The sequence below is a fragment of the Zalophus californianus genome, chromosome 4 (genome assembly GCF_009762305.2).
Source record: "Zalophus californianus isolate mZalCal1 chromosome 4, mZalCal1.pri.v2, whole genome shotgun sequence".
In the NCBI taxonomy this organism is placed as follows: domain Eukaryota; kingdom Metazoa; phylum Chordata; class Mammalia; order Carnivora; family Otariidae; genus Zalophus; species Zalophus californianus.
Genome location: NC_045598.1, coordinates 11,540,852 through 11,568,133, shown reverse-complemented (window position 1 = coordinate 11,568,133; position 27,282 = coordinate 11,540,852). Strand labels below are relative to the sequence as shown.

General features: G+C 37.7%; 1 protein-coding gene across 6 annotated transcripts in view; it reads right to left on the bottom strand.

Annotated features, from left to right (window-relative positions):
- The window catches only part of SPEN (spen family transcriptional repressor), a 92,513-nt gene that overhangs the window by 53,110 nt on the left and 12,121 nt on the right, over positions 1–27,282 (bottom strand). For 5 of the 6 annotated variants that reach the window (XM_027609792.2, XM_027609802.2, XM_027609820.2 and 2 more), the window contains exons 2-3: positions 12,880–13,200; positions 9,339–9,815 (exon numbers count right to left, since the gene is read on the bottom strand). In XM_027609792.2, coding sequence (XP_027465593.2) covers positions 9,339–9,815; positions 12,880–13,200 — 798 coding nt within the window. The remainder of the gene's footprint in view (positions 1–9,338; positions 9,816–12,879; positions 13,201–27,282) is intronic. The other variant, XM_027609829.2, reaches the window with a different exon arrangement.

Sequence of the window (27,282 nt, the reverse complement as noted above, 5' to 3'; positions counted from 1 at the left end):
TTTTCATATTTAGCATTAAAAAGGCTTGGCAAGCTAATATGACTCCAAAAGACAGAAGGCTGTGTAGCTTACTGCCCCCAAAATAAACTTCAAAAATATAGCTTCTTCAACTGATGGTGGGAATGGAAAAAGATACTAATACATATATACATAAACACACATATACATAATTACACACACACACACACACACACACACACACACACACACACACACACACACTTATTGGGTTGTACTCTCCAAAGCACACACTGCCAAACATTTATTCCATGCTGCTCAACAGCCCCAAAACTGATTTAAGAGGGAATGAACAAATGTTCAATCTTCTGGAAAGTAATGGTATTTAAGGGAGCTACTCAAAATATGGGGAGGCTTTGTGTATTTTAAATCTAACAGTTTTCTCCAGGACCTCAGACACACTAATTTGCTTGCTGTTCTTGTTTTCCCCCCTAACCCTTCTCCCACCAAGTAGGTAGCTTTTTAAAGAACTTTGATACCTGTCAACTGTACTTCAAAAAAAAAAGAAAAAATAAATTTTCTATGAAAAAAAAGAGAACTTAGATACCAATATTTCAAGGAGAATGGTCTAATAAAGTCAATGAAACCACTAGATGGCTTTTATTTAATCACAAATAAGAGTTGCAAATTTCAAGATAAAAACTTTATTTAATGGCTGGAAATAAAGCAATGAATACATTTTATTTACAATACTGACTTTCAGCAAGACAGTCTTCCTTTTTAAATCTAAGATAATTTCAGCTGTTTAAAAAAGTAAAAATGAGGGAGAAGTGCAAAATAATAAAACAGGCTAAGAATGGTTGTGAAACCCAGAAATAAATCAGCTATTTAAAATGCATTAACATGGTATTTTACTTAGACTTAAAATAAGCATGCAAATATTTTCATTTTATAAGGGGCAAAAGATAAAGAAACATCTCTCCTAAGAATATTTATTATCCTTAACTTTGGCTTCTTAAAGGCTTAGATAAACCTCTACTGTTCCTCCTTCAAAGTCCTCTGAATGCTCCCAAAACATACACTTCACCAGTTATCCCCACATCAATAAACATCTAATCATCTATTTTTACATTTTAGTTGGCATAGTTTATGTTTCAATGGTTTCTGTGCATAGGTATCTTCTCTTTACACACTCAAAGAACAAAAAAAATCTCTTTTCAATTTAAGTGATCATCTCAAACTGACAGGTATAAAGAGTAGCAAAGAGGAGAAAGGTTGGTATTATGCAATAAAACCAACTTAATTTCTACTCTCATTTCAGTCCTACACAGCTACAAACAAAGGAGCTAGGGGAAAAAAATCATGGTTTCTAAACACCAATTTCCTAAATATGGTCTGATCTGTTGTATCATTTTTTCCCTGAGATTAAAAGGCATTACTTGAAGCAGTAGTGACTTTCTTCTGTTAACAAAATTTCTTCTAGGGGCGCCTGGGTGGCTCAGTCATTGGGCGTCTGCCTTCAGCTCAGGTCATGATCCCAGCATCCTGGGATAGAGCCCCACATCGGGCTCCCTGCTCAGTGGGAAGCCTGCTTCTCCCTCTACCAGTCCCCTTGCCTGTGTTCCCTCTCTTGCTGTCTCTGTCAAATAAATAAATAAAATCTTAAAAATTTTTTTCTTCTATTTTTGTGCCCCTAAATATATCTCAGAATAAGGAATCACAGTCCAACAGAACCAAATTTTATTTCCAACTAAATCCAGAAACTACTTGCCTATTCATTATTACAGATAAGACATCATTTTTGAGGATTAATAACGCAGACAAATGTGTTTTTATGATTAAACATTACAACAGGGGCGCCTGGGTGGCTCAGTCAGTTGAGCGTCCAACTCTCGATTTCAGCTTGGATCATGGTCTCAGGGTCGTGGGATCTGGCCCATGTGGGGCTCCCTGCTCAGCGGGGAGTCTGTTTCTGCCTCTCCCTCTGCCCCTCCCCCTGCTCATGCTTGCTCTCTAAAATAAATAAATCTTTTTAAAAAAATAAACAAACATTACAACAATCACCAACAAACTGCTAATTATTAATTCCTTTAACACTTAAACTGACTTTTGGGGCACCTGGCTGGCTCAGTCAGTGGAGCATGCAACTCTTCATCTCAGGGTCATGAGTTTGAGCCCCATGTGGGTGTAGAGGTTACTTAAAAATAAAATCTTTAGGAGCGCCTGGGTGGCTCAGTCTGTTAAGCCGTCTGCCTTCAGCTCAGGTCACCATCCCAGGTTCCTGGGATCGAGCCCCATGTTGGGCTCCCTGTTCAGTGGGGAGTCTGCTTCTCGCTCTTCCTCTCCCTCTGCCCCTCTCCCCCCTCTCATGTCCTCCCTTTCTCTCTGTCTCAAACAAATCTTTTTTTAAAAAAAAAAAAAAAAGATTTTATTTAGTTACTTGTCAGAGAGAGAGCGAGAGAACACAAGCAGGGGGAGCAGCAGGCAGAAGTAGAAGCAGACTCCCCACTGAGCAGGGAGCCTGATGTAGGACTTGATCCCAGAACCCTGGAATCATGACCTGAGCCGAAGACAGATGCTTAACCACCTGAGCCATCAGGCATCCTTCAAACAAATAAAATCTTTTTTTTTTTTTTTAAGATTTTTTATTTATTTATCTGAGAGAGAGAGAGGAGGGTCAGAGGGAGAAGCAGACTCCCCACTGAGCAGGGAGACCAATGCAGGACTCAATCCTGGGCCAGGATCATGATGCGAGCCAAAGGCAGCTGCTTAACCAAATGAGCCACCCAGGTGCCCCCAAACAAACAAAATCTTCAAAAAATAAAATCTTCAAAAAAAAAAAAAAAACCAAACCTTTACTTCATATATGTATTAAAATTACTTCCATATCTGACAGTTTCCAGCACATTATATATATCATAGCAAACTGTATAGTCAGGTAATAAAATGAGTGTTCCTTCCCCAAATCAACATTCTAAATAAGCATACTTGTAAAATAAGAGAAACGGAAGGTACATGGTCACTGATACATATAACACCACCAATCCCAATGGCTTCCCTCTCACCTTATCAGCCTCATCCATAATCTTTCACAAGCCTGCAAGATGACAGCAATTTTGGAAAATTTTCTTTTTTCTTTTTAAGTTGAGTGACAGTAAAGCAAAGTTTAATGAGCAATAGTACAAAGCTCCCAAAGAGGGAGGAGACCTGAGAGCGTTGCCTAGAAAAAAAATTTTTTTTAAAGATTTTATTTATTTATTCATGAGAGACAGAGAGAGAGAGAGAGAGAGAGAGAGAGAGAGAGAGAGAGAGAGAGAGAGAGAGAGAGGCAGAGGGAGAAGCAGGCTCCCAAGGAGCAGGGAGCCCGATTCGGGACTCGATCCCAGGACCCTGGGATCATGACCTGAGCTGAAGGCAGACGCTTAACCATCTGAGCCACCCAGGCGCCCTGGAAAATTTTTCGACATGAACCTGAAAGTAAGTTCTCTCTCCTTAAATAAATAACTGCAAACCTCCTCTTGAAATCACAGACAAAAGGTTATTTGAATAAAATTCCCCCTCTAAGAAACTATAATCTATAATGTCTTGATTGTTCACAAAATGACTAGCAGAACTGATCTTTATAGAAAAAATATGCTCATTAGATTCCTTTTAACTATATCTGTTGTAAAAATCCAGGATCCACTCAATATGCTAATTACTGTTTAAATATAATTCAGGTAAAATATTCTTAAATGGTCTATCATTAAAAAAATGAGTAGGATTATGGTCAACTTTGATATAATTTACTAAAAAAAATAAAAGAAATATATGAATAAGTTCTATAAATAATACTAGCAATAAGAAGTATTTTTCAGGGGCGCCTGGGTGGCTCATCAGTTGAGTGTCTGCCTTTCACTCGGGTCATGGTCCCGGGGTCCTGGATGGAGCCCCACGTCGGGCTCCCTGCTCAGCGGGAGGCCTGCCTCTCCCTCTCCTTCTGTCCCTCCTCCACTCATGTTCTCTCTAGATTGGTCTCTCTCTCTCTCAAATAAAATTAAAAAAAAAAAAGATTTTTCTTTTTTTTTAGTAATTTTTTTTTTAAAGATTTTATGTATTTGACAGAGAGAGACGCAGCGAGAGAGGGAACACAAGCAGGGGGAGTGGGAGAGGGAGAAGCAGGCTCCCAAGGAGCAGGGAGCCCGATGCGGGGCTCCATCCCAGGACCCCGGGATCATGACCTGAGCCGAAGGCGGACGCTTAACGACAGCCACCCAGGTGTCCCCCCCAAAAAACTATTTTTCATTTCCCTTTCAATAAGTAAATTATTCCAACTGCAAAGCTGACATTAAACAAGAGAGAGGCCTCAGCATAAATCACACCACATCTTAATAAAGCATAAGTGCTGAAAAGTCTGATTGCTCGAAGATTCATACGCTTTTCTTGTTACTTTAAATAAACACCACAAAGGCTATTTCAAATGTCAGTTTTCCTGCCCTGGAAGTAAGAAAAAGAGTGTCTGTCTGTCTGTCTCTCCCCCCACCCCTTCCTGTCCCCAAGCTTCTTCCTTAAATCTTCCAACTACGGGGGCCCCTGGCCACTCAGTTGGTAGAGCATACAACTCTTGAGCTCTGGGTCATGAGTTTAAATCCCACACTGGGCATGGAGCCTACTTTAAAAAAAATCTTCCAATCATGACAGTATAAAACAAATTCTAGTAACATAATCAACTATACCAAAAAACACATGAAATTTCATCAAATATTTTCTAAATCAACTTATCCTAATTTTAAAAATCTGTATGTAGAAAGCTTGCTCTAAACTCTGATTCAGGGCGCCTGGGTGGCTCAGGTTGGTTAAGTGTCCAACTCTTGATTTCAGATCAGGTCAAGATCTCAGGGTTGCGAGACTGAGACCCAAGTTGGGCTCCACACTTAGTGGGGAGTCTGCTTGAGATTCTATCTCCTTCTCCCTCTGCCCCTCCCCATGCTCACAAGTGCTCCCTCTTGCTTGCTCTCCCCCCGCAAAAAAGAAAAGAAATTCTGATTTATTCAAACAGGTAACTAAGCATGATTTAATGCCACATGGCTTACCAAAAGTCATAGAGAGACAATGAAATGTCACTTCCTACAGTTATTTTCATGTAGTTACCTTTGCTTATTACTACATTCATTTTGCTTCCACCTAAAGACCTATTTTTGTGAGAATAACAATCTGTAGTTACCAGACATATTTAGACAGACAAACCAAAAGGGTTCAGAAGAACGAAAAGGAAAAGGATGACCATAATCCAGAAAGCTTTTAAGGGAGATGAGGCTGCTTTTGGAAAGCTGGAAAGATGCACTAGCCATAGACACCAAGATTAATATAAATACATGTTAGCTCTTAATTAGACACATATGTAGTTTTTCTGTTTTGGCTTAGCCATTCCAAATGTTTAAACTACTTCTATTCTTGGGGTGCCTGGCTGGCTCAGAAGAGCATCCAACTCTTGATCTCGGGGTCAAGAGATCAAGCCCCACAATGGATGGAGAGATTACAGAAAAATAATAAACTTAAAAAAATAATAAAAATAAATAAACTAGTTCTATTCTTGGGGCTCCATACAACCTATCTTACTCCATAAATTTGGTACACACAAAAACAGTATTTGTTAAATAGATGGCTGAATGTAAACTCAAAAGTCAACTTTAGACTAAAAAGAGATATAGAGAAGTAACCTATTGAATAGGAGGAAATGGAATAAGAACAAGTTTAGGATTATCCAAATCTTAACTCTCTCCCTTTACCCTTTCATCCATTTCCCCCCCCATTCATTCAGTAAACCTCTATTGAGTACAAAATCAAGGACGGCCAGGATATCTTTTCAGCAGTCTGGTGAAGTCTATGCACCATTTTCCAGAATAATGTTTCTAAATGCATAAAGTAAAATAAATAGGAATAAAAGGGAAACCAATTATATTGATGCAGTTATTAAAATATTTAAATTTTTGTGATATAATGTTTTCATTAACGTTAAATTACAATACTTAACATTGAGTTTAATAACTACTTCCCAGTAATGACGACTAGAAACCCCATTGTGAGATATCTGCAACTATAATAAATTACCTGTGGATTTATACTGGTAACAAAGTAACTCATACTGTCAATACTACTGTTTTTTTGTTGCCTACTTTAATAGTGGGAGGCAATACTTAATTTCAGTTACAGGTTACCAGTGAAAAGATGTAATTTTCCCCCATCCAAGTTCAGGGACCCTAAGCCAGCCCAATTATTTTTGGGTGTAATCAAAGTAAACAACTGGGAAACAAAGCATAGTCAAAAACTACTTTAAGATATCGGGAAAGTTTATGAACTAATTTAAATTCAATAAATTCAATTCCTTTAACCTGTATTACAGAAAATTCATTAACGTGACAGGAAAAAGAAACCCAATGATAGGAAACTACAGAAATATAGTATGTTCAACTTCAATCAGGACTTTTAAAATAAATGCTTTTACGGAATATATGCATTTAAAATTTTCTGTTGAAAGGAAAAGTGACTTCCTAAACCATGACAGAGAAAGAGACATACAGCACCACAGGGCTGCACACGGGAAAGTTTACACCATTAAGTCCCAGTTCTCCCCAGTTAAATACTGAGAACAGTTATGCAGAAACTGTAAGTGTGTCATTTATAAAGAGTTCACAACCAGACTGCTATCAATCCCATGTTTACTCATTGGAAATGCACTGCTAGGAATCTGTTCACCAAAGCTCCAACAATTAAGGGGGATGGAGGGTGATTAACTTCCCAGTCAGTCATGCAGACAGAATACAAGCTTGTTTCTATAGCTAGAACCAAGCTATATTTTATCTACTATAAGATGCTAATTTGAAACATTTTTAAAAAACTTGGAAGGTCATAGTTTCACAGTCATAAACCTTTAAAGATTACAAAAAAGAACTTATTTCCTCCAAAAGGAAATTGAACATTCTGAATCTATATAACATCTCAAAATATTACACTCTGAGGTCAACGTAATAGTAAAGGAAAAGGGGACATCTGATAAAAGGGAGGCTGAACCGAGGGATAATGGGTATGCTCTGCCCACCAAAAGATTTCTTTTCCTTGTACTTGCTTCAATCATATGTAATGACCAAATCTTTTAGCTATTTACATTAATTTTGCTTTATCCGTTATATTAACTAAGAACTGTATCTAAGTATTTCAACTATTTATTGAACATGTACTGTGAGAAAGACAATATGCTAGACTCTACGGTGTGCACAAAGGAAGATCTGGTCCCGTTCTTAGAGGATAGCACAGAAAGGCCTGTCACTCAGTCCCATCGCCAGAAAGTTCACCTGTTTCTCACAAATCAATAAAATCTGATTATTAACATAATGTCTCTCCCATCTGTCCCAAGTTAGGCATTCTCAGAGTCCAAGACTTCCTTCTCCAAGCTACTGAAACAGCCTCCTCACCATAATCTCGGTCTTTCCTAAGTCACAGATGCCCTCCTAAAGCACAGATCTCAAACTATCTCCCTTCTCAAAATCTCTGCATAAAGAACCAAACCCAAAATCATTATCATCGTTAAGTCATTCTAAATTATGTGCTATTCACAAAATATTCTTCCATTTGTATCCTTTCAGGTTGTTCCTTCAACCCACAATGTCCCCTGCCTGGCCTAAAACTCAGCTCTTCTTGTTAAAGTCCTACATAATAGCCTTTATAGCCCTAAATCATAAAAACTTCCAGCCCTAACCATGAATCAGGTAGCTGACAGAAGAGGAAATACCTTCAACAACTCTAATTCAGTCCCCATATACATTTTCTAAGCTTATCCTGCCTTTGTGGCAGTTATCTTTCTGACTGTGAATATTCAGAAGCATATAACTGTTCCTTTAGCTTACGTAAACAGTGATCAGCTCCATCAAATTAATCAGATGGCCTCTGGGTTCAAGTTTGTGAGCCCACAATGCTAAGGGCCAGATCCCAAACCACTATCACTCCCACCAAGGTACAATGCCATCCTGAAGGTATCATATTTCTCCAACTTCAACACTTCCATAATTGGTTGGCTTTTCAGTAAGTTTTGACACAATGGAATGCTACTGTATCCCTTTAATGAGGTAGGTTTAGGGAAAAAGGACTAAAACTTGAGTATCTTAATTCTATGTAGGAGACAGTAGGACATGACAAGACTTTATAACCAGCTTATAGAGTTCAAATGAACCTTGTCAATATATCAAATAAAATCATGAGAGGTTAAGGTTTTTCATCCATGTCACAGAGCTACAACACTGGAGCCAGAACATAATTTTCCCCAATTACATGATCATTTACTTTTCTTAAATTAATTCAAAGCAGGCAATACTAAAAGAAAAATAATTAATCTGGGCATTTTAATCAGGTCAAAAAATTTTGTATCCTATAAATTTAAAATACACACCATCCAAATATAAAACTAGGATATCTGGCATAAATAGGATGAATAACAATAACTGGAAACGAGGAACGGTTAAAGACTACCAACGACTGAAGCAGTAATAATAATAGCTAGCAATTGTTAAAGGCAGCATTTAATATATATGGGTATCAAGCTAGGCACTTAAATACATTTTTTCATTTTAATCTTCACAGTAACTTTAAAGCATGATTCTCACAAAAGAGAAAGCTGAGGCATAGACAGCTTAAGTAACTTGTCCAAGATTATAAAATGAGTAAGCTATACTATCTACCTAGATCTGTGATAAACTTCTAAGCTGTTTCTGTTAAGATTACCTTCAAATTACTTTTATCTTTAGAATAAAACTCCTTTGTAAAAAAAAAAATCCCAACTAATGAAATTAGCTCACTCAGCCTTAGTGAACAGCTGTTACAACCTACATTTAAAGAAAGCTTTTCTACTTAAGTTTATAAATTGGCTATCACCTTGATGTTAAAATTAGTTAAAATGTATCCAAAAGTTGATTTAGTCACTTACAGATGTGTCAACAATATATTTCACCAATACATCCTGAAAAAAAAGGCTTTTATGAATTTTCAACCAAAATAATAGAAGTTAACATTATACACCCAAGAAATTAAAAACTTTAAAGAGATACCACAGCACAGGATTTACTTCATTCAGCTAAAGTTACCATTTTTCTAACTCTTTTGGCCATTTTAATATTGAGCGTCTGGAGCACAAAACAGTATTTGCAAATCACTTAGTTGCAGGTACTTGACAGAATGGTGAATTCCATGGCCACCCACTAATCAAAGCCTCTTCATTTGTTATATACATGATCCAAGATTACTTACTTTGAAAAATATTACTATGCTACAAATCATTACCACTGATTGTTGAGAATTTGTGACATTTTATTCAACAGCTCGTCTGTTAGAACAAAAAGCTGTTAACCTACCTGTCACTGCTGGTACTACTGCTGCTGCTGATTGAGTCACTACTGGAGGATCTACTCCTAGAGCCGCTGCCGCTAGGGGACCTGGTAGGTCTAGACGCTTGGCTAGCCAGTCTCTGAGGAGACTGATTTCTAGACTGTGATGAATGTGGTGACCGACTCCTGCTGTGCTGGTAATTCCGCTCTGGCCTTCTGCCTCGTACCTCCCGGGTAATATCATCCCTGTAGATATCCCTGTGTACCACACTGGGCAGTGTAAACTGCTCCCGAGCCCTAGGTTCGTATCGGGGGTCATGAGCATCAAAACGGTTTGGACTTCGACTCCGAGAAGTATAATAGAGCCCATGTTGTAAAGTCCGCTCGCGAGGATCTCTATAGTAATCCTGATCGTAATGTCTTGTCCGATCAAATCCTCCCGTCCCCCGTTCATGGTGTCCATAGGCACTATGTTCATAAGCACGCTCCCTGTTATCTGAAGCCCTGCATTTAGGAGGGGGGGAAAAATATTTACTCAATCAGAAAAGGGCAAGCAAAACTAAAAGCAAGTCATGCAAACATTCATTTCAGCATTGTCTGTCTTTGCAACTGTAATTTGCTAAACAGCATTAACCTACTTAGTAAGCAAACACTACTAAGCTTAACATCTTACTTAACTCCAAAAATTATTTTCACAGCTGAGCAACCATTGTGTATATTGGGCTTTCATGACTAGTGTTCTGCAAGTCAGATGCTCTTTTTATTAGGGATTTTCTGGCTTATGTACAGAAATATACATATACCATCTCCTTTTCATTTGCAGTTTAATGGAACAAGAAGGGACTGTCATTTTAATATCAAAGTTTTCTATACTTCCACCTGATTAAAATATATACCAAACTTTTACTTGACAAATTTATTTTAGGCAAAATTTCCATAATACATTTTAACACTGACATGAAAGCCCTATTGCAATGTATGTCCCAGCAGTAAGAGGGCATTTTCAAAGACCAGAAAAAAATTTTTTAAGTATAACTTTTTCTCATTAACTTTTGACTTCTTGAGTAATTATAAAAACTACCAGATTATGTAAATTCCTATGCCCAATCGCATTTAATAATAGAAATGGAATCTTAAAAGAAAAAGACAACAACTTATCAAAATACTGGATTGACACATGCTATTCTATGGTAAATTCAATTAAAGAATAAAGATTTTATCTCCTGGTGCTATCAATTCCACATAATTATTAAAACAACTATTCCATGATTCTACTTGTTAATGTCTATACTTAATGTTTACAGGAAATATACTCTCAAAGGTTTTAGCTAAAATCAAATTGCCTCTGATGAAATCAGCCAACTTTGGAAACTAAGATATTCATTCGAAGGTTGCTATTAGCAATGGTTTAACCTAAAAAAAATATTTCTGTACGACATATTTGCCAACCTACGGTTACAAAAAATTGTTGCATGTTCAATTACACACATGCAATTATGTGTTAATACTGAAAACCAATTCTAATCCTATAAAGAAATCTTAACATCTACTTTTGTAGGAAACCAGAACTCATTTCCTGAGTTCCTAAAAGACCATTTCATCACTTGAATCTCAACTTGAGATTGAGTTTCTTCCCAACCTTATCTTTGGATCAGATATTCTATCAAAAGATTAAGAAATCATCAAAAACAGAAAAATTAGAATCTTTCCAGTGAAGAACATCTGGCAAAAATCTTACAACTAATACTATGTCCCCAATACATACATAGATCCAAATCTCTGCACTAATCTTCATTTTCACCCATCACTTCACTTAGTAGCAACCATACCTTCCTAGGCCATTTCTGCTTTTTGCTGCTATGATGTAAAGCAATTGGCATGGCAAAAAATTCAGTAATACCTTTCCTATTTAAATGTATTTAAATAACTTTCTCCTTTTTAAATTTGCTACATTTCTGGCATTTGGATAGTATTTCAACGTCTAACAAACAACAGGGTTTCCTTTGAGACTTAGAGAAAATTTCACAAATAATTCATTTAGCACCCTATCAAATGTTAATTGGTAAAAGCTGTTATTAACGATACAACAGAAGCAATAGGCAATAGTTCTAGGAGAATTACTGCTACAGCTGATATTTTAGGAAGATACAGAGGGCAGGCACAAGAACTAGCAGAGCTGAAATCTAATAGCTATTCTTTGATTCATCTATTAGTACTAAATACTTCTAGAGTTAGTGGGGGAAAAAAGAGAGTTTGACTTGGGTTAGGAGAGGGGCTAATATACACAGGTCAGGACATACCAACCTTTTCCAAGTGTGGAAACACGACCTATAATCCCAATTAAATCTAGGGAGAGAATTGTGAACATAACTTCCCCAATTTTGGCCCCTCTTATGAGGGTAATCCACCTTCTTAATGGGCAAGGGTGTCAAATGATATTTAGATGAACCATAAGGAAAAAAAAAATCTTAGTGACCAGATAAAATAATTCCACTGGAAGCAAGTAGTCCCAGACAAACTGTAACTCTCAAACCCCCAGACTTCTTTCTTGAGATAGTAGACAATTATGAATTCATCCACATTCATAAAAATTTCCAGCCCTAAGTAGGAATCAGGCAGCTGACAGAAGAGGAAATATCCTCTACGATTCCACCAAATGAGGAAGGAACAGTTGCTCCCCATTAGTTCACCTTTGTAGCCATCCAGCATAGTCAATTTTGATTGCTGTATCCACAACTGATCGTCACCATGTGTTCAAGGCTAAAGTACCTTTAATTGGATAGCAACTTGCTTAAGAAACAAAATAGTAATCCTCTTCCCCTGGGCTAATGGAATCTTGACTGCATGACATCCCATACATTCCAGCAATTAGAAAAGAATGGCTATATTCCAGGATTTAGAAACATTCATCATCTCAAATTTCTCCCATTCCATCAAGGAGTATAATTCCAACATGGAAACTGTGTAGATCCAAAATGGAAAAAATCAAACACTGCCTTCACTCTTCTTCATCCAAGTACAGATTTCCAGATTAAAGTATTGTTTGTAGAATCCAAGCGGTTGAATCATTACGGTCTGCTAGGTTTTTGGGGACAATCCAATTTGTTTGTACACTTTGTGTAGTGAAAATTGAGAAGCAGATATCAACTTCTAAAAGAATCTGTAGGCTCTAATATTCCAGAAATATTCCATATAGTACAACCACAAAATCTGTAGCCAAATAGCTCCATCAGATAGCAGAGATATATCCAAGGAAGGCCTTCAGATTATCCAAGAGAAGGAATAATTAATTCTAGAAGACAGGTAACTCCAAAAATGATACTGCCATACAAAATCTTCCACCATTTTACATCTCAGGAGTAGATATCCAACCAGCTGCAGGAAATAATCCTCTACGATTCCACAAGATACCAGCCACTGGGATAGAAATCACTTCCGTTTCCAACCCAAAATAGGAAACATTGAGAATGCCCAAAACTTTAAATCCATCTGGGGCCCCTAAATATGAGTTTCTGTTTCTCACCATATCAAATACAAAATACCTGCCTACAGAAACCTTGGAACTTACCCATCAAGTCTCCGCTCATAACGTCCTTCTCGTGCATGAAGTGATGGTGGGGGGCCATAAGCAGGCCCTCCACCACCTCCTCTGAACCCAGAAACCTCTCTACTACGAGATGCTATGGAAACTGTATCATCCAATCCCCGAGCAGCACTCGGAATGGTGCCTGGTTCATTATAATCCGTGCGTAGGTCTCTATCTCCCATTTTGTTGACTGAGTTGTGAGCTTTCTGTGCACTTTTGATGTCCACAAAATCCACAAAGGCAGCCACTCCTCCTTCAGATCCCCTCTTGGGGAGAATTTTGACACTTTCCACACGGCCATATCTGGAAAAAATAAAACATTATTGTTGCATAACAATAACTTTCCAAGAACAGTTTTTGAAAATGTGTTTATTTTTAGACAATTTACATTATCTATGTATGTGGGAGCTGTTACAAAGTGACACTTAAGATGGCTTTTACACTCACATTTTTCTTTCTTGGGGAAAAATTTACAAATTTTTTTTAAAGTAAGCTCTACACCCAATGTGGGGCTTGAACTCATGAGCCCTGAGTTCTAGAGTCACACGCTCTACCGAACCAGCCAGCCAGGTCCCCCAAAATTTGTTTTAACCATTTTATTACTCTCACTTCTTAAATATTTACTAAATTACTTTTCACCTTTTAAGAACCCTTAGCTGAAATGAATCTCTCAGATGTTTTATGAATTTTTACATTCTGAAAAAGGTTACTAAACCTAAGATCGTTCAATGTTACTTAGAAATCTTTAAAAATGTTTACTTAACTGAAAATTATAACTAAAAATAGTTATTTTACAGATTTCATTTTAATTTAACTCATTAAGTGAAAATGATCTTACTGAAAAAATGAGATGATTCCACAATCTTTACTTGAAGGTAAAATAAATCCAAGTATTTTGTGTGTCCATTTGAAGTAACACACTTTTAAAAAAAATAATTTTTTAAAGATTTTATTTATTTATTTATCCAAGAGAGAGAGAAAGCATGAGCTGGGTGAGGGGCAGAGGGAGGACTACCTGCTGAGCATGGAGCCCACCACAGGACTCGATCCCAGGACCCTGAGATCATGACCTGAGCCAAATGCAGACTTAAGCAACTGAGCCACCCAGGCGCCCCAACAGTCTAATTTTTTTTAAGATTTTTATTTATTCATGAGAGACAGAGAAAGAAAGAGAGGCAGAGGGAGAAACAGGCTCCCTGCTGAGCAGCGAGCCCAATGCGGGACTCGATCCCAGGACCCTGGGATCATGACTTGAGCCAAAGGCAGATGCTTAATCGTCTGAGCCACTCAGGAGCCCAACAGTCTAATTTTTTAATGCAGTTTTCTGCTATTCAATTTTTTCCAGGAGGTTAAAACTACTAAAATTTATAATTTAGGTATACTTAAAATTGCTTTTCATTTAAATTAATAAATTTGAGAAAATCTTTTGATAGATCCTATGCTCCCATTTTTATTTAAAAAAATGCTTGATATGTCTGTAAAGAAAAATTTTAGGGCACCTTTTATATTTGGAAGATATATGTAAGATATATACTGATTTGGAATTTTAAAAGTCATGAAAATTCTATGAATTTCATTAGGAGTTAACTATACTTTATGCACTTATATCTGGTATTTTAGAAAGGCAGGCACAGCAATTTTAAATATAGCATTCTTATTTGCTGACAAACCAAAATCATAATTTTACACTTCTCTTGGAGCTGACATAATCAGAAAGGAGAACTTTTCTCTTTACATTCTCTAGTATAAGTTATACCTCTCACAAGGGAAACATAATCCTAAAATTCTGTTTTATCAGGCAACTGAACCAGAAGTAACAAAGTTATTTGTTGATTCTGAATTAATGAAAGGATCTTTTTTAATTTGGAAAAAATCTGATAGAAATTGGAATAGTTTTTTTCCATACAAACATTAAACAATACCTTCCACTGTATGTGACAAAGGACTTGTATCCAGAGTATAAGAAATCTTATAATTCAACCCATTTTTAAATAGGCAAAACAACAAAGGAGACACACAGATGGCAGATAAACCCAGGAAAATATGCTCAAAATTATTAGTCATTAGGGAAATGCAAATCAAAACCACAATGAGATACCACTTCACATCCACTAGGATGACTATTTAAGGCAGAAAAAAAAAAAGGAAGAAAAGAACAAGTATTGACAAGAATGCAGAAAAATTTGAAATTCAGTGCAGATCTAGTAGAACTATACAATCGTGCAGCCACTGTGGAAAAGTTTGGCATTTTCTCAAGAAGTTAAGCACAGAATTATCATATGACCCAGCAATTCCACTCCTTAAGTGAAAACTGGGGCTCAAATACATATGTGTACACCAATGTTCACTGCAGCATTATTTACAAAAGCCAAAAGATGGAAACAACCCTAGTGTCTACCAATGAATGAATAAACAAAATGTGAAATATACATATAATGGGATAGTATATTAAGACATAAAAAGAAACGAAGTTTTGATACATGACACAACATGGAAAAAAATTATTTAAAACACCACCCTAAATGAAATAAACCAGACACAAAAGGACAATTCATTTATGATTCCACTTATATGGGGTATCTAGAATAGGCAAATTCATAGAGATGGAAAGTAGGATAGAGGTTAGGAGGAGCAGAGACAAGAGGGAAATAGGGAGTTGTTGCTTAATGGGTATAGAATTTCTGTATAGGATGAAAAAATTCTAGAAATAGATGGTGGTAATGGTTATATATAACACCATGAATGTACTTTTTTTTTAATTGAATTTTTTTTAGATTTTATTTATTTATTTGAGAGAGAGAGAATGAGAGACAGAGAGCACGAGCGGGAAGAGGGTCAGAGGGAGAAGCAGACTCCCCGCTGAGGAGGGAGCCCGATGCGGGACTTGATCCCGGGACTCCAGGATCATGACCTGAGCCGAAGGCAGTCATTTAACCAACTGAGCCACCCAGGCGCCCCACCATGAATGTACTTAACACCACTGAGTTGTATACCTAAAAATGGTTAAAATAAATGTTATATTATGCATATTTTACCACACCCACACCTACAAAGTTTATCACTAAATGGAAGGTTGCATAGGTTTTTCTTTTTCTTTTTCAAGATTTTTATTTGACAGAGAGAGACACAGCTAGAGAGGGAACACAAGCAGGGGCAGAGAGAGAGGGAAGCCCCATGTGGGGCTCGATCCCAGAACTCTGGGATCATGACCTGAGCTGAAGGCAGACGCTGAACGACTGAGCCACCCAGGCGCCCCTGCATAGGTTTTTCTATTTAAAAAAAGGGCGCCTGGGTGGCTCAGTCAATTAAACATCTGATTCTTGATTTCAGCTCAGGTCATGATCTCAGGGTCATGGAATCGAGCCCCAAGCGGGGAGTCGGCTTGAGATTCTATCTCCCTCTGCCCCCCCCCATGCCTGCACGTGTTTGTGCTTGCTCTCTAAAATAAATAAATTAATAAAAAAGGAAAGAAAGAGGGAAGCAGCAAAGGGAAGCAACTCTCATCAAAAAGTCAGTTAGCCAAAGAATAATACAGGGAAAACAAATGCTTAAGCTTATGTCCTGAATAACAAAGAGTTAAATACAATACTATGCATTGATTATTAATTACCCAATAATCATTCCATAGATTATGGGTATAAAATAAAGTCAAATCATGCTCCCTTCCTTAGAAGGGCAGGCTTACCATCTCTATCATTTTTATATTAGGAGAGCACTCTAGAAACAAGACATAAATTTATCTTCCAATTCAAAAAAGGAGAACTCGATCAAGTATTACAACTCTACATTACTCTTCTATACTGAGAGGACTGGAAATTCCCAAATTAAAAAAAAAAAAAAAAAAGGCAGTATCTAACTCTTCATATCCATGAAAACTCAGCTGGTAAAGGTGATGTCCTGATTTTGTCTACTCTTTCCAAAATAACACATTACCTACAGTTTTCAAGTATTATCAAGTATTCAAGATGAAACATTTATCTGACATTTAGTAGTTAAAAAAGAATCAAACCACAATTAGGTAGTATTTCCTTTTCAACAACATCAAGCCTTAGATACATACAGGTTTTCAGAGAACCTATGGAGTATTTTCCAGTAATACACAGAAAATATCAATTTCTAAAATTACATGGTCACTAGTTATGTGATTAAGTTAACTCATTTATAATTTCTCAAGAATTAAGAGAACCTAAGTTTAAAATAAATGAGAACATAAAGCTAAGAAATTGTGTTTGACTGCTACAAGCTGCAGTATATAACTATTTAATAGGTTTGTCTTCAAAAACACAGTGAAGAAACAAATACTAAATTGGCTTCTGCTTGGGCAAAATGTTCAACATTAAAAAATATGAAATTGATCAACATACACTGTATCCTAAGTTTTTAAGAGTCAATTTAAAAATTATCCAAGATAAGGGTGCCTGGTTGGTTCAGTCGGTACGGCATTCAACTCTTAATCTCAGGGTCCTGGGTTCAAGCCTCACGTTGGTTGGGGGAGCCTACTTAAAAAGAAAAAATTACCCAAAATAATGCCAGGTTTGGTGAAATGTTTGGTCTCCTTTCAACAACAGACAATTTAGGGGCACCTGGCTGGTTCATTCGGTGGAGCTTGTGACTCTTGATCTTGAGGTTGTGGGTTTGAGTCCCATGTTGGGTGTAAAGATTACTTTTTTTTTTTAAGATTTTATTTATTTATTTGACAGAATGAGAGAGCAGGAGAGCACCAACAGGGGAAGCGGCAGAGGGAGAGGAAGAAGCAGGCCCCCCACCGAGCAGGGAGCCCGATGTGGGGCTCAATCCCAGGACCCTGGGATCATGACTGAGCCAAAGGCAGTCACTCAACCAACTGAGCCACCCAGGTTCCCCTAAAGATTACTTAAAAAAAAAAAAATCTAAAAAAAAAAATCCACAATGGACAATTTATATAATAAGCACTGACAGTCCTTAGCAGTTCCTTGAAGGATATAATTTCAGTGAATTAATGGCCTTAGAGTTCACAATGGAAAGTAATGTTGACATAGTGGAGAAAAAGCATGAGAGTGTAAGAAAAGAGACTAATGTTCTAATCCTAATTCAATTATTAATTATATGATTTTTAACAGGTACTGTTCTAGGCACCTGATGCATATCAAGGAACAAAGCAAAGATCCCTAGCCTGAGGGAATTTAATTACAATTTAGATCCCTGAGAGGTGAAGAGCAGTCCTATTCTAAACTGTTTTTATCACAACTCCACAAGAAACTTACTCTATAATTTCCAAAGCAACACCATTACATAAAGCTAAAGACATAACCCTCAACACAGACATACTTCTCAATGTCCCTTCTTTCCAGAAGGCACTGCATTCAACCATTATTGGCTGGGTTATCAATGAAAATGCAATGATTAATTTTAATTCTAGTTTTTGCAACTGACCCTACTAATAAGCAATAGTAAAGAATAGCCACATACAGTACTTGCTTTTCACAAAAAGCCACCTACTACAGAAAACAATCCTCCCCAAGTCATTTTTTTTGGGGGGGAGAGGAAGGGAGAGGGAGAGAGAGAGGGAGGTGGTGGGGGGTGAGGGGGGCGGGTTGGTAAAAGTAAAGGGAGAGAATCTTAAGTAGGCTCCATGCCCTGCGTGGAGCCCAACCTCACAACCCTGAGATCATGACCTGAGGCAAAATCAAGAGTCGGATGCTTAACCAACTGAGCAAGCCAGGCACCTCTCCCCAAATCAATTCTGAAACAATAGATCCACTCTGCTTAGACAATACATCTGAATTCTACATCTACCCCTTCCTTGCCCAGTTAACTCTTAGTGTTAAAATATCACATCTGAGTCTTTTATGATTACTAACATTACTGCTCTATTTCCAAGTAAAGAGATCCCTTCTAAAGCTTCAGTGTTGTCCCACTATTCCAGGTAAGAGTTATAGGATTGTACATAGGGAGAATATTAGCCTTTTTGAAGAGGCATGCAATTAACCGAAACATCTACTCTGTAAAACCCAACATATCACTTTCCAAACACCGCATATTTTATCAAACTACCAATGGCTTTGTGTATTTCCCACTTTCCCACCCTTCTATCCCATAATGGCCAAGATGTTCCTTATTCAAAAGTAAATGGCCAATAAGCTCAGATAGAAAGAAAGTGAAGAGTAAATGAACATGTCATAAGGGATAAAAAGGCCTAAAAGATAAATATTAAAGCCTGGTTGGGCTACCTGTAAGAAATGTTTGTGTTTGTTTTTTACATTATAAAAAGATTCAAAATCATTCTTCTTTCAAGGTCAGACAGCTGGGTCATAAGTATATCCATTACAATTACCAAACTACCTGAAATAATAGAGTAACATCAACACTTATATTACCTTTTTATAGCAGTAACTTTTTACAAAGAAAATACTAATATATAAATCAACCCATCTGATCTTATATTTTTTTAATCTTTTTTTAAATATTTTATTTATTCATTTGAGAGAGACAGAGTATAAGCAGGGGGAGAGGCAGAAGCAGAGGGAAAAGCAGACTCCCTGCTGAGCAAGGAGCCCGATGTGGGGCTCGATCCCAGGACCTAGAGATCATGACCTGAGCCGAAAACAGAGATGCTCAACCATCTGAGCCACCCAGGCACCCTTGATCTTAAATTCAGACCAAAGGCTGGTCTTCCCTCTTATGATAGACCTTTATTTTACGTCCTACACTAATGACTAGAAATACTTCAGGCAGACCAAAAGGCAGAATCCTTAGCAACTTAATATGTTATAACAGCATTTAAATTAGAGTTGCCCAGGGGTGCCTGCATGGCACAGTCGGTTGAGCCGGACACTTGGTTTCTGCTTGGGTTGTGATCTCAGGATCATGAGATCAAGCCCTGTGTCAGGCTCCACACTGGGTGGAGTCTGCTTGGGAGTCTCCCTTCTTCTCCCACTGTCCCTTCCCCTCTCACTCTCTCAAATAAATAAATCTTTAAAATAAAATGAATAAATTCAAGATGGCCACATTTTTCTTACATAAATCACAGGTCAAATATTTTATGATAAAACACAATATAAAATAAGCTATTAAAAAAATAGGGGAACGGAGGGAAAACAGAATGGAAAGAAATCAGAGAGGGAGACAAACCACGAGAGACTCTTAACTGTAAGAAACAAACTGAGGGTTACTGGAGGGGAGGTAAGTGAGGGGATGGGATAATTGGGTGATGTGATGAGCACTGGGTGTTATACACAACTGATGAATTACTGAACTCTACATCTGAAACTAATGATGTACTATAGGTTGGCTAATTGAATTTAAATAAAAATAAATAAAATAAAAATAAAATAAGTTCTTTTAACCATTTTTTTAAAAGTAAGATCTGCAACCAACTTGGGGCTCAAATTCATGACGCTGAGATTAAGAGTCATATGCTCTATCAACTGAGCCAGCCAGTGCCCCTGGATTGTACATTTTTAAAAGGATGAGTTTTAGGGATGCCTGGGTGGCTCAGTTGTTAAGCATCTGCCTTCAGCTCAGGTCATGATCCTGGAGTCCTGGGATCGAGCCCCGCATTGGGCTCCGTGCTCAGCAGGGAGCCTACTTCTCCCTCTCCCACTCCCCCTGCTTGTGTTCCCTCTCTCGCTGTTTCTCTCTCTGTCAAATAAATAAATAAAATCTTAAAAAAAAAAGATGAGTTTTATGCCATGTGGATTATATCCCAATAAAACTTATTAAAAGAAAAAGATACGGGACACCTGGGTGGCTCAATCAGTTAAGCGTCTACCTTCAGCTCAGGTCATGCATGATCCCAGGGTCCTGGGATGGAGCCCCGCATCAGGCTTCTTGCTCAGCAGGGAGCCTGCTTCTGCCTCTGCCTGCCTCACCCCCTGCTTGTGCTACGCTCTCTGACAAGTAAATAAATAAAAATCTTTATTTAAAAAAAAGAAGTAAGAAAAAGTAAAAGATATAGGGATGAATGGCTGGCTCAGTCATTAGAACATGAAACTCTTGATCTCAGGATTATAAGTTCGAGCCCCACATTTGGTGTAGAGATTACTTAAATATTTTTGAAAAAAGAAAGACACAAAATAATGCCTGTCACTGTCCTTAAATACAAAAGATTTTGTATCTCCTTTAGTCACAAAGATCTGTTATCTCTAGAGGGTATTATGCTAAGCAAAATAAGTCAGTCGCAGAAAGATAATTATCATATGATTTCATTCATGTGGAACTTAAACAAAACAGGATCATGGGGGAAGGGAGGGAAAAATAAAATAAGACAAAATCAGAGAGGGATACAAACCATAAAAGACTTTTTTTTTTTTTAAATAAGAGACTCTCAACTATAGGAAATACAACTGAGGGTTGCTGGAAGGAAGGTGGGTAGGGGGATGGGGTAACTGGGTGATGGGCATTAAAAGGAGGGCACTTGATATTAATGAGCACTGGGTGTTATATGCAACTGATCAATCGCTGAACTCTACCTCTGAAACTAACAATACACTATATGTTAACTAATTGATTTTTTTTTAACTAATTGAATTTAAATCTTAAAAAAAAAAAAAATCTATGTTGGGGCGCCCGGGTGGCTCAGTCGTTAAGCGTCTGCCTTCGGCTCAGGTCATGATCCTGGGGTCCTGTGATCGAGCCCCGCATCGGGCTCCCTGCTCCGCGGGAAGCCTGCCTCTCCCTCTCCCACTCCCCCTGCTTGTGTTCCCTCTCTTCCTGTGTGTCTCTGTCAAATAAATAAATAAAATCTTTAAAAAAATAAAAATAAAAAAAGATCTTTGTTATCTCAATATAAATCAACCGTGCGCTGTGTTTCCCATAACTGGGCACCCTTGAAGACATTTTCTATTTCAAGTATGTCTGACTGGGAAGATAAGTAACCCATTACTGGTGACAGCCAAAATCTGCCATTTCCATTTCACGATGATACAGAATTCTTTCAGGAAATCTACTGTGAAATAAATTTATATATAAAGTAATTTATAAACTATTTTTAAATAATATATTCCTCTTTTAATCACACTATCTTTTGCCTAAGTACAAATAATTACTAAAGATGGCAAAAGATAGACTAAGGATCCCTAAAGCCAGCAAAAGCCATCAACCACACAGCCCTAGTATCACTGGAGAAAAAGCTAATACCCTGAGAGATGTTTCTCTACTTGGAGGGATAGGGGGAGGAGTGGAAAAAGATAAAAGGAGGAATGATTTATAATAGTTTGCTAATCTGTGTTCTCTGCCAAAAAAAAAAAAAAAACAAAAATAAAAATTATTAATTTGTTATATAATCTTGGGTCTAAAATCTCTAAATCATAAAGAAAAAGACCACATAAATTCCATTTGTTATTTGTCTTCTGGAATGTACATGTATACATATACCTACTAAGTGCTATGTGATTTTTTTTTTTTAAAGATTTTATTTATTTGTGAGAGAGAGCACAGCGGGGGAGAGGCAGAAGCAGACTCCCCGCTGAGCAGAGAGCCTGATGGGGGGCTCAATCCCAGGACCCTGAGACCATGACCTGAGCCAAAGGCAGACGCTCAACCGACTGAGCCATCCAGGCAGCCCGCTATGTGATTTTTTAAAATGTATTACTGTAGCATGCTTCTGCAAATTCAATAAAGTTGTAATTTGAACGGTTTTGTGTAATCTCCAGGGGGGAAAAAAAGAAAAAGGAAAAGACCACATAAACCACAAAAAATTATAGCTCCTGAATAACAGTCAAAAGATAAATGGGGAAAAATACTTGTAACACATAAGAAATAAATGTTTTCCAAAATATACAAATGATTCTGACAAATCAAAGGAAACACAGGCCCAAATAAAAAAACAGGCAAAATATCTGAATAAGAAGTTTTTAAAAAATATGCACATACTGGGGCACCTGGGTGGCACAGTTAAGTGGCCGACGTTGGCTCAGGTCAGGATCTCAGGGTTCTGGGATGGAGCCCTGCATCTGGATCCCCAGTCAGTGCAGAGTCTGCTTCTCCCTCTCCTTCTGCCCCTCCTCCCATTTGCACCCACACTCTCTCTAATAAAACCTTTTTAAAAATTAATTAGTTAGGGTGCATGGGTGGCTCAGTCGGTTGAGCATCTGCCTCCGGCTCAGGTCATGATCCCAGGGTCCTGGGATCGGGTCCCGCATCAGGCTCCTTGCTCTGCGGAGAGCCCGCTTCTCCTTCTCCTCCCCACTTGTGCTCTATCTCTGTCTCTAATAAATAAATAAAACCTAAAAAAAATTAAAATAAATTAAATTAAATTAAAAAATAAAATAAAATAAATATGTACATATACACAGGGGGCGCCTGGTTGGCTCAGTTGGTGAAGCATGTGACTCTTGATCTCAAGGTTGTGGGTTCGAGCCCCATGTTGGGTGTAGAGATTACTTAAAAACAAAATCTTAAAAATAAATAAAGTATGCACATACACACAAATAGTAAACAAAAAAGAAATACACTCAAAAAGCTGCTCAATTTCACTCAAAATTTTGAAAATCTAAATTTTAAAAAAAGTAACATAACACAAAACCCTAAATTTTAATAATACCTAGGTACTAGTCTAAGATAATAAACACTTTCATAACACTCTCTGCAGGAGGATAAATCAGAAAAAACTCTTAGGAAAACAATTTGATAGTATTAAGAATTAAGTACACATCCCTAGAAATTCCATTCACAGGGACTGATCATGCATGCGCAGTTGCAGGTGTCTGCAAACAGTATACAAGACTGCTTACTGCAACACTGCTTCTAACTGTAAAAAAACAAAGCAACCACCGTTCCACTTTCTGCCTATATGAATTTGTGTGCTCTAGATACCTGCTATAAGTAGAGTAATACAATACTTGGCCTTTTGGGACTTGACTTATTTCACTTAGCATAATTTTATTTGTTTAGATTTTGTTTTTGTTGTTTTTTTAAAGATTTTATTTATTTGACAGAGAGAGAGAGCACAAGCAGAGGGAGCAGCAGGCAGAGGGAGAGGGAGAAGCAGACTCCCCGCTGAGCAGGGAGCCCGATGGGGGGGCTCAATTCCAGGACCTAGGACCATGACCTGAGCCGAAGGCAGTTGCTTAACCAACTGAGCCACCCAGGCGCCCCTGTTTAGTTTTTGTTTTTAAATAGGCTCCCCACTCAGCCTGGAGCCCAATGCAGGGCTTGAACCAGGACCCTGAGATCAAGACCTGAGATGACATCAAGAGTTGGACACTTAACTGACTAAGCCACCCAGGCGCCCCAGCATATATATATTTTTTTTAAAAGAGAGAAAATCAAATTTCATAGGCATGCATACAGGGAATCCACAGAGATGTGAAATTCCCTCACTCAGCACAATTTCTTCAAGGTTCATCCATGTTGCAGCATTAGTCCGAATTTCCTTCCTTTCTGGAGTGCCTGGGTTAACATTTGGACATTTGTTCTCACAATAATCCATGAATAACTTCATAAATGTGTCTGATTTACATAGTACTTCTCTGGGAAAAGTTCAAGTATAATTGTCAATAGAATGCAAATGATCATGATTACCCATTTCTTAACGTAATGACAGTAAATAAAGCAGATGAAGGAAAAAGGAGCAAGGCAAGCTTATCAAAAAAAGGGAAGACTGGAGAAAACAAAGCTGAAGTTGCAGAAGCCAAGGGAACAAGTAACAGCAAAAATCCACATAAAGCGTCCCTAGTATGAATACAAAGGGCTCTTTGAAAACATGATTCCTACCTGGTTTACTAGAACTACTACTTAAAATTGCTGAGAAGAAATTTATTTTTATTTCTTTTTAAGATTTATTTGAGAGAGAAAGAATGAGTGAAAGAGAGAGAAGGAACAGGGGGAGGGGCAGAGTAAGAGGCAGAAGCAGACTCCCCGATGGGGCCCCCATCATCCCAGGACCCTAACTAAGATCATGACCTAAGCCAAAGGCAGACGCTTAACCGACTGAGCCACCCAGGCACCCAAAGAAAATCATTTTTTTTTAAAGATTTTATTTATTTATTTGACAGAAAGAGAGACAGCGAGAGAGGGAACACAAGCAGGGGGATTGGGAGAGGGAGAAGCAGGCTTCTGGCTGAGCCTGGGATCATGACCTGAGCCGAAGGCAGATGCTTAACTGAGCCACCCAGGCACCCCAAGAACTTCATTTTTAACCTTATAACTTACTTCTTAGTAAAATGACTTTGGAAAACTTATCAATACTTCTAATACTTCCCTTGACTAGTGACTTTTATCCTTATTTCATACTATATACTTGTTAAAACAGAAGACAAAAACATGATCCCACCTTTTTTTAATGTATGTAAATTCCGTATTTTCATACTCCACTATGAGTTTTTTTGTAAAATCTTTGAAGACTACCTCTACTCCTAGATTTAGGAAATGGGTTATCACTCCTCAATCTTAAAAGGTCTCTGGATTTTCTTTTTTTACTCAATTCCAATGTTTTATAAACTTTTAAGTAAACATGCTTCCCAATAAAGAACCTTGGCATGGAATTAGCCCCATCCAATTATTAAAAAAATAAGTCACAGGGCACCTGTGTCCATTAGGCATGAGACTTGATTCCGGCTCAGGTCCTGCTATCAGGATTGTGGGATTAAGTCCTTTGTGGGGCTCTGTGCTCGGCATGGAATCTGCTTGTCCCTCTGCCCCTCCCCTTGCTCATGCTCACTCTCTCTCTAATATAAATAAACAAAATCTTAAAAAAAAAAAAAGTCACTAGGGGCACTTGGGTGGCTCAGCCGGGAGCCTGCTTCTCCCTCTCCCTCTGGCCTGCCGCTCCCCCTGCTTGTGTTCATCTCTCTGTCAAATGAATAAAGTCTTAAAAAAAAAAGTCACTAGTTTATGCCAATCATTTTATTAAATATGCAAACTTCCCCAGTCAGCATTTTAATCTGATTAGTTATAATCTGTAGAACTAAAAAGGTTTTTCTACAAACAAAAAATCTTTTAGGAAGAATAAAACATTCAGAAAAAAGCACTCAAAAAAACATTTTTAAAACAAAATTTTCCTATAAGATCAACACAAAGGAAATCAAATGTCATAACCCTGTGAGACCCAAAGCGGTGATGAAAGTTCCTTTTATACATCTACTTTTAGAATGACAAAACAAATATATGCTAAAAAGGATGATCTGTGTCAAAAACCACTGCGGAAAGGGTTACTTCGCAAGAAAAATAGGTGTGAGTGTAAGAAAAACTAGAGTATACCCTTATATTCTTTACATGTAACAAAAACATACACACCATTTTAAAAAGTTAAGTGCAACATAATTTAAAACTAAAACTTTACAAATACCACTTACGTCTTGACCCAGAAAGGCTACTTTTGACTGAAGAACATAGGTGGTTAGCAGAATGATTTATTTCAAAGTAACTGATAACACCAATGTTCGTATGATGGCTACAACAGTATTTCTAGGTATTAAACTCTCTTATAATCCAACTGAACATTAATACATACTTTTAAAAAATTTATAGCATTCCAGTGACCTTTATGTCTTATGAATGATAGCTATAACAAGATTTCTTAAACTGTAAAGACCCTAGGAATCTTAATAACCCAACCCACTTGGTTTCTGGGAAAAATTAAATATACCCACTCTAGGTAATAAATGTGTTACTGTAGAGTTAAAGCATCTTATTTTATATACAGCATCACATACTAATTGAATTTTAAAAGTTCTCTATAAACTTGAGATTTTCGCAAATCTTGTTTTCTCTGATTAAAGCATGGCCCACAAGAGGCGCCTGAGTAGGTTCAGTTGGTTAAGTGTCCAACCGATCTCAGCTCAGGTCTTCATCTCAGGGCCGTGAGCTGAAGCCCTGCACTGGGCTCCGCACTGGGTGTGGAGCCTACTTAAAAAAAAAAAAAAAAAAGTAGTCAGTACCAATTATGGCATTTAATTCTAACTATGGATGTGCTTGAAATTCATGTCACTGAAAGAATTCAAGCTGACTAAAACGAGCAACCTTAGAAATACAAAGAGTCTAAGATTTCTAGGATAAGACTAGGCGTTAGAGGAGGAGAATGCAAAACCTGAAAAACAAAACAAAAAACTCATGGGGGGAGAAAAACACAGCAGTTCCAATCACTAAGAGTACAATGAGTAAAAAAGAGGAGGGGCAGGAATCAAGCTATTTACCTCACACTATCTTTATTTTATTTTCTAGTCAAAGTTTTTTGGTGATTTTAACTTTTTCACCTCAACCTTTCTATGTCAAAGGTAAAATTAGTACTTAAATATGCTGCTCCTGGGGCACCTGGGTGGCTCAGTCAGTTAAGCATCTGCCTGCAGCTCGGGTCGTGGTCCCAGGGTCCTGGGATCGAGCCCCACATCGGGCTCCCTGCCCAGCGGGGAGCCTGCTTCTCCCTCTGCCTCTGCCTGCCGCTCCCTCCGTTTGTGCTTGTGCTCT